The sequence below is a fragment of the Oncorhynchus gorbuscha genome, linkage group LG02 (assembly GCF_021184085.1).
Source record: "Oncorhynchus gorbuscha isolate QuinsamMale2020 ecotype Even-year linkage group LG02, OgorEven_v1.0, whole genome shotgun sequence".
NCBI lineage: Eukaryota > Metazoa > Chordata > Actinopteri > Salmoniformes > Salmonidae > Oncorhynchus > Oncorhynchus gorbuscha.
The window spans coordinates 26044841-26053576 of record NC_060174.1 but is presented as its reverse complement, the minus strand read 5'-3'; the positions used below and the strand labels follow the sequence as shown (position 1 = coordinate 26053576).

Here is an 8736-nt window from a genome sequence, read left to right as displayed (position 1 = left end):
CTAAGCTCATGTGATAAGTTATAAATTATAGTTTTAAAAAATCAATGGATATTTATAGGCCCAAAATGTATGTAGCAACCCCTTTAAGCAATCTCAACCCCTTTCAAATAATTCCCATTTCCACCGTCACATAGACTATTGTGAAGGACTGACCAAATAGTTGACTCGGAAGTTATTATCTGGTTAAACTGAAGTGGGGATGGCATGCGTGTGTGTATTTTCATTTTAAAAAGTTAACTACAGTATAACAATGGCATCACTGTCCATACTACAATCAATATAGTAATATGTACATTTAAGGGAAACGTAATTATGTTATGAAAACGTGTAGCACTTGCATGGCATAGATACTCGTGTTAGTCAGACTTTAGTGTTGGTTCAATGTCATCTAGTATAGTGCGCTAATTTAGCTAGTTGCTGTAGCTATTTGCTTGCTAGCTAGCTTCTCAGTTATGTGATAATGTGAAAGGATTTTGCTCATACCCGGGCCAGAAATACTGATTTGGTAAGCAGGCCATCTCATGTACATATCAACCTTTCTCTTTCACCACTATGTTGTTGACCAAATTTTATTGAATTACTTCTTGACAGTTCTTTGCTTGTCTCTTGTAGGTGGGCTGTAAGTTAGCTGACTGACTGCTGCCATGACTGGACCCAGCCATGAATATAACTCTGTACTTCAGCGCTGTCGACTAGGGCCTAAAGAATGTGTGTTTCAAAAGCCCCATGGCCCCATTTCACTGTCTCCATTGGCTGAGTAGTCCCTGTCTCATCTGTGGCCCCTTCTCGGTCTCGACAAGCGTCAAGGTTCGTTCATACCGACAGTATATGAAGCGGAAGATCCAGCCCCCGCCAAGTCCTTCATAGTCATACCCCCATGTCTGCCAGGTGGGTGACCTGGTGCTTCGAGTCCAGGCTGCAGTGGTGGACCCTGGGACCGCACAGGGTCCGGAGGCTCAGGAGGTGATCCGCACCATGGTGAAGGTGATGCAGAAGTTCGAATGTGTGCATCTCAGGTTGTGAAGGTGTTGCGGAAGTTCAAATGTGTGCGTCTTAAGTTGTAGTGTCACTAGCTCTGTCACTAGTATCTTAGCTCTGGAGTTCCCAGAGCGCATGTTAGATCACAGCTTGCCTGCTGCACATGAAGTCCACAGTCTCACCGCTGTGCCTCTGCGGATCTTCATCAACCACCAGCTGCGGGTCCTGGATGGGCGCACTGTTAACCTGTTCTTGACGATACATTTTTCTTACGAATCGAGAACGAAGAAAGTATCTTAAAAAACTGTGTTCAGTTGCTTCTCCAAAAACCAGAGAATATTCAGAAAGATAGTAAAATCTTTGCCATTTTAGCTGTCAAACATCTTGCATTTCCCAACATTTACATTTAAGTCATTTAGCAGACGCTCTTATCCAGAGCGACTTACAAATTGGTGCATTCACCTTATGACATTCAGTGGAACAACCACTTTACAATAGTGCATCTAAATATTTTAAGGGGGGTGAGAAGGATTACTTTATCCTATCCTAGGTATTCCTTAAAGAGGTGGGGTTTCAGGTGTCTCCGGAAGGTGGTGATTGACTCCGCTGTCCTGGCGTCGTGAGGGAGTTTGTTTCACCATTGGGGAGCCAGAGCAGCGAACAGTTTTGACTGGGCTGAGCGGGAACTGTACTTCCTCAGTGGTAGGGAGGCGAGCAGGCCAGAGGTGGATGAACGCAGTGCCCTTATTTGGGTGTAGGGCCTGATCAGAGCCTGGAGGTACTGAGGTGCCGTTCCCCTCACAGCTCCGTAGGCAAGCACCATGGTCTTGTAGCGGATGCGAGCTTCAACTGGAAGCCAGTGGAGAGAGCGGAGGAGCGGGGTGACGTGAGAGAACTTGGGAAAGTTGAACACTAGACGGGCTGCGGCGTTCTGGATGAGTTGTAGGGGTTTAATGGCACAGGCAGGGAGCCCAGCCAACAGCGAGTTGCAGTAATCCAGACGGGAGATGACAAGTGCCTGGATTAGGACCTGCGCCGCTTCCTGTGTGAGGCAGGGTCGTACTCTGCGGATGTTGTAGAGCATGAACCTACAGGAACGGGCCAACGCCTTGATGTTAGTTGAGAACGACAGGGTGTTGTCCAGGATCACGCCAAGGTTCTTAGCGTTCTGGGAGGAGGACACAATGGAGTTGTCAACCGTGATGGCGAGATCATGGAACGGGCAGTCCTTCCCCGGGAGGAAGAGCAGCTCCGTCTTGCCGAAATTCAGCTTGAGGTGGTGATCCGTCATCCACACTGATATGTCTGCCAGACATGCAGAGATGCGATTCGCCACCTGGTCATCAGAAGGGGGAAAGGAGAAGATTAATTGTGTGTCGTCTGCATAGCAATGATAGGAGAGACCATGTGAGGTTATGACAGAGCCAAGTGACTTGGTGTATAGCGATAACATTGGTGTATATGTATAACATTCTTTGCAGGAACTAGTTGTTTTATGTAGATGACAGTGCAACCTGAACAAAGAGGCATTTCTCGCTCGATAGTAAAATCCACGTTTTGAATATTCCGTTTTTTTGGAGAACCAACCACTTGCAACTGAACACGGACATTTATAAGATACACTTTTCTTTCGAATCGAGAACGAAGAAAGTAAATTAGTTGAAAATTGGTTCCGACCCTTTCTACTAGCCAAGGTATAACAGCTACTATAGAAGAATTCACATATCGCCGTTCTAATGTATAGCTACTTCCACAGAGCAGCTAAATTGACAAATTGAAATAAATTGCCCAGATTTAATCTACCCAAACCTGCTATCTGACTTCAATCACTGGACCCATGGCAGGTCAACATTAAATTAATTATGCATGTGTGTGTGACTGCTTTTATTAATAAGGTTTTCATTTTTGTTTTAAAGGCCTGAATGAGAAGGCAGAGCCTGTGACCTGGCAAGTGAGCGGGTGGCCCGCATGCATCCTACAGCTTCAGATGGATCACTTGGATGGAGTCCGGTACATTGACCGCATGGACAGTAAAACCTTCAACGTGAAATGGGCAGCAGTTTCAAACTAACCTTGTCACCCTGATTGAGCACTAAGACAACTTCTTGGACATAATATACAACAGACCATGAAGAAACCTTTCTTACTGATTCTTTATTAATAAATGTATTTATGAAGCCAGATTTGTAGTCTGAATGAATATGGAATTATTTTGCAAGTTGTTTCAAATGTCCAAACATTAGAGCTAAAATATTGACTCAACTGTGAACTGTCACCCGAGTGGTATACTACGACGCTAGGTTTTCTAAAGCTAGCTAGCTTCACATTACAGCTCAGGCTTCATCCATATTACAACAGTGGATATTGCTCATCCGGCGTGTGCATGTCGCACATCGTACTCATCATTAAGACAATACTAAAACATCCATCCTTGGGCAATCACATTTTAGCAGGCTGTGGTGTGAAATAGGCAATTAGAAGTTCTGTATTTTATGCTGTCATTGGTATGCACAGGCACCTTTAAATAATTGTATGAAGTCATACAAGTTTTACTGTGCATGAAGTTTCAAATTCATCCTGTCTTTACTAAATGTAATGTTATAGGTATTTTAATTACTTTTACAAAAAAAGCATTTGACTAATAAAATAGTAATCAGTGGTTTCCCTCAAATGAAAGGGATGATGACGCAATATTTGTGAGAGGGAGGGAATCTTATTTAGTTGGTCCTCAACTCACAGCTCAGACACTTCATTCAGGAGAAGTGGAGTTAACCTGCCCCGGAGCAGGTCAGTTCTGAAGGATTCATTGCCACCTGGCTAAAAGGTGAGCCACTTTCATATGACTGGTTATCGAGTTTAATTCAGAGTTTACCAAAGTTACCTTGTGACTCCTCAAACCCAGTACGTAATATACCCTTCAGGTTAGTTATGAAGGATTTGTTGCCATAGAAATATACCAGGCTAAAAGGTGAGACGTGATCAGTTATCGCGAGTTGAACTCGGAGTTGACCAAAGTTACCTCCCTACTCAAACCTGAGTTGTAGTATAGGGCTCCGATAGCTGACCGCAGAGAAAACAGCGTTGGGCCAATTATGCACAACATCTAAAATGCAGGAGACATCTTTTCCAATTTAAATCCCATTTTTATTCAAATAACTTTGACAACAGAACAAATAATGAAAACAAGCAACTTAACCTCAACCCACATTTAGCAATATTATCTTAACTCTTGAGCTGCAACATGTATCACTGGCTTTAGACTTTAACATAAGTATAAGGCTTCAGATTCCAACAGTCAATGAGACTGGATGAATTATCATGAAAAACTTTCAGGGCAATTTAAGGTCCTACGGAGTTGACTAAAGTAGAAAAATATAGAAGAGTTTGGCATTTCACTTTTAATCCCTGGGTGGGATAAAGCTAATGTATACAATCGTATTACAAATTAAGAATATTGTGAATTTAAGGCAACGTGTAAGTGATGGCCATCATATTTATAAGCATTTTTTTTTTAATCAGTGCTTTTCCCAATTCCATCAAGTACCTTTTAAAATGGTTCCTAAATTCAAACTTCAGAGGACTCATCAAAAGGATAGCCACAAACACATTGAAGTGGTGTTCTATACCAACAGTCTTTACAATACACAACACTGCAGTACCTGCATAGTTTGCAAGGGGGCCTTGTGCACCCCAACCCACTTGAGCAGACATCCAACATGAGCATCTTGTGCTTTCTCTGGCACATCTCCAACATTTTACAGGCTCTAGTGTGGAATACCTTGCAGGTGAGGCAGGTAACCTCAGGGTCTGGATTGGCAGTGTTGCAACAGTCATGAAAAGGAATGGGCTGAGGGGTAAGACTTCCTGCTTCAAAAACATCAAGTGGAGGGCAGAACTCTCTCTTAGCCTCATAGAGTGGCACACCTCCCTCTCCAGGACTTCCTAGCAGTGGTGATAATCCACTGCTCTCTCTCTGCTCCTGTAGGACTTCATCACCATCAATATGTTTTACTTCATGACCCTTGTCTTTGCACCTCTCCAATATGAGGCAGTGTAAGGTATTGCAATTCTTGCAATGATGGATGCAAGGGCTAGGGTAGCACTCGATGCAGAACTGACTGCCGCCTGGTGACACAGGGTGGCTATTCCCTGATGCTTTTGCAGACAGCAATTGTGAATCCACTTTATCTGACCCGCACATGGCCAACTCTTTATTTGGACTTTCCCTTTGCTTGTGAGTTGGGGTGTTTCTGGTTGGTGCTAATGATGGTGTCTTAATCAACTGGCAGTTCAGTGAGGAGACACAGATATTCTCTCTTTGAGAAGAAAGCCCTCTCGTGTACACCCTTCTTGGTGAACAGAGAGGATCTCTGACTAACCCAACTTCTTTATGCCCATTAACCTCATCATCTGTGTACAAATCCAAGTCTGCCTCTATAGTAGATGACTCAAGAAAATCCACTTCCTGTGGTATAGTCTCCAACCTTCTCTTGCTGTTGTCCAATGCTATCTGCAGGCTGTGACCTTTCTGCCTCTCCTGCACCAGGTTGAGCTCCCACTCCACCCTTCTGCCCTGGGGTACTATGGCAGACAGCAGTAAGCGACACTCACAACGTGCAGTGAAGAAAGCACAGGACAGGCGGAGAAGGGTGTCCACTGGGAGGGCTGGGGAACACAGCCTAAGCTCTTCACATAGTCTGGCCTCAGAAGCCTGGTACCCAAGCAACCCAAACAGATCGGCCACCTGCTGCATGGACAGCGCCGGCTTGATGTAATGTGTGAACATGCCTGAGAACATCTATAAAAAGGAGGAAGGTTGTATTGTTATTAAAATGTAGGAACCAAACAAATTATATTTCTGGACAAAGGCAAAGTCACACAATTGAAGCCAAAACAGCATTCATGATAAGATTATACATTGCTGATGAGCACTCTACCAATATACAGGTAATTGCCTAAATGAAGGGAACACTTGACTAAATGAGGGATACAAAGTATATTGAAAGCAGGTGCTTCCACAGGTGTGGTTCCTGAGTTAATTAAGCAATTAAAACATCCCATCATGCTTAGGGTCATGTATAAAAATGACCAGTTGCCCATTAATTTGGCTAGCATGCTAGAAAATAACTCAGACTTAGAAAGTCTCAAAGGAGCATATAGAGTTTAAAAGGGATGTGTGTGTGTCTCAGTCACCAGATCTCAACCCAATTTAACACAGCTTGAAGCACTGCCTGGAGTCAACAAAACACTAATTATGGAATTTCTCATGGAAGAATGGTGTCGCATCCCTCCAGTATAGTTTCAAACACTTGTAGAATCTATGCCAAGGTGCATTGAAGCTGTTCTGGCATTTCCTTCATTTTTGCAGTTACCAGTATATTCCCCAAATTAGCATACCTTTACCACTCTGTATTCCTTTCTCCAGGGACACAAGTACAGGTTGAGGGATGCCAGTTCCAGCACTTCAAAGGCTCTAGCCAGCCCCTTCAATCCAACTCCTTGTGCTGTCTGAAGCGAGTCCTTCATTACACTGAGGGGGTCCAGTCCCAAGGAATGTGTGTCCTGGGCACAGTCCCCCATCAGCAGTCCCTCTACCTTCTTAATCAGTTCCTCATCTCTGCATACTAGGTTCCAGTCACCCTGCTCAATCCGGTGCTCCAAACTGACCCGGTACAGTTCCACCAGATACCTGGCTTTCTTCCCAGGGACAGTCATCTCAGCTACATAGAAAAAACCCAACAAAGACAAAATAATCAATGAAGCCCCTTGACTGAACTCTACTGCAACTGGAATCATTTGACCTAGGTATTGTTTTTAGAAATGACGTCTGTTTATCACACATTTACATCCCAGAAGAATGGTCCCATAACATTCAGTCATTACATTAGGGATGAAAATGTCGCCCTCCCTAAAATGAAAGCGAAAGTGACCTGATAAGACTTGATTAGTTAGCTAGCTTTCTAGCTGAAAAGTAGACAGCGTGTTATAAATATTAGACCAAATGTTACAACTTTTAATTGCGTTACAAGTCAGCAGTAGCGTTGACGTCAAAACACACAATAGTGTGTTAAAAAAAAGAAAGCTAGTTATCTAGCCATTTAGCTAGCTAGCTTTTGCGCACCTTGCTGGGCTCGGTCAATGACACCAGCCCACCCGTACAATTTTGCTGACACTATGTTTAAAGAAATCATTTTAGCTATGAAATTCAACCACACGACTCCATCGTCCACTTGCTGGTGCGTTTTGGCAACTACGTTAGCTAGCCAGCCAGCTAGCTATAAGCTAAGTAATATAGCTAACTTGCTTACTAGCTAAATCATGAAAACGTATGAAACCCAGTTGCTAAAAAACAACTCACCAACACTTTATATATGGTGGGACCTTTCCTTAAACCATCACAAATGCAAGGAACACTGCTGTAAAAATTGACGAGCGTGATTTGAACCCAACCCTGAGTTCCGAAAAATAAACCCCGTCACGTGTCACCCTAAAAGTGTGAGGGCCTTCGATTTAGCTCGGCCGCCAGCCCGGCGTATGGTTTGACAAAATAAGTACATTTTTATACTTCACAAATTACCAAACCATTCAATTGCGTATTTTATTCTTAATATACAGCAATATAAATATTCAAAATACAGCAAGAGAGTGAGGAGTCTGTGACTATGAATATACATCTACGAATTCAACAGGCTGCTTTGAGCTCATCCGAAATCTATGTTTTTCTCCACCAGAGTGCGCTATATTCTATCGATGTCATTATTTATTCACTAACCACGTTTACATGCATACTGTTTACTGTTGTTTTTCACGGTCTGTGCAGGCTTAGTTGGGTATATGATGGGGTGTTGTGCAGTCTATGGTGTTATGTCATGATGTTTTCATCTGATTTTCAAACAAATCACTTCAAAAAGTAGGCTACCTGCGCAGTTCGATCCACCATAATAATCTATTTTGCTGATACTCTTACGGGACCGTATAGCATACTGGATACTTCTTTGGACACGTTTCTGCTTATAATTTCTGACATTTGGTAGGCTATTTGTTTGTCACCCATAGTTAAATATATCTTCTCTTCTGTCATATCTTGTTACGCTGGAAGACTAAGTAAAGTAGTTCTTACCTTCTTAACGTCTTACGTCGATAGAATGAATGCATGAATCTAGTTAACACCTTTAAAGTTGTCTGTTTCGTTTAGGGAGGGGGGAAACGCAATAATAATAATAATAATAATAATATATGCCATTTAGCAGACGCTTTTATCCAAAGCGACTTATAGTCATGTGTGCATACATTCAAACAACCCACTACCCTGGCGTTACAAGCGCCATGCTCTAAACTGAGCTTAACTCAAACAGTGTAAAGATTGGTCCTGTGCAAAATGTCCAATGTCATCAGTTTGACCGGTTTTAATTAAGGGAAAGAAAAGCTGAGAAAACGATGAAGCACGTTTCTGTTAAATTCATTTTGGGCGCATATGTTATGTGGTTGAAATACTGTCTGCTTCCATGACAGTGTCAAATATAACACATTACATGCTCCTTCACGTTTTCTCAAGAGATGCTGAAAGAAAGAAATCATATTTCTCCACTCCTGTTCCCGAGACCAAATTAACATTCGTTGTATCATTTTACAGCAAGACATTCATACCTCTGCTGGATTTAATATTATATTACGCTACACGTGAGAGGTCGTAGGCCTCCAGCCAGTGTCCAGATTTCAGTTACTATTCAATTTAACTCATATGAACTTAATTTAGGA

The 8736-nt window shown here is 42.7% G+C and overlaps 1 protein-coding gene and 1 long non-coding RNA gene across 2 annotated transcripts; one reads left to right on the top strand and one right to left on the bottom strand.

Moving 5' to 3' along the window:
• The first annotated feature begins 150 nt into the window (after positions 1 to 150).
• Positions 151 to 3161, top strand: LOC123992285. The gene is made up of 3 exons (XR_006831235.1): positions 151 to 505; positions 613 to 984; positions 2895 to 3161. It is a non-coding gene; the product is annotated as an uncharacterized LOC123992285 (long non-coding RNA).
• A 939-nt stretch (positions 3162 to 4100) lies between these two features.
• Positions 4101 to 7523, bottom strand: spata2l (spermatogenesis associated 2-like). The gene is made up of 3 exons (XM_046306099.1): positions 7337 to 7523; positions 6376 to 6698; positions 4101 to 5776 (listed from the first exon to the last, which is right to left on the bottom strand). Exons 2-3 carry the CDS (start codon positions 6691 to 6693, stop codon positions 4544 to 4546), a joined length of 1551 nt encoding a protein of 516 aa, XP_046162055.1. The 5' UTR covers positions 6694 to 6698; positions 7337 to 7523; the 3' UTR covers positions 4101 to 4543.
• Between the last annotated feature and the right edge of the window lie 1213 nt (positions 7524 to 8736).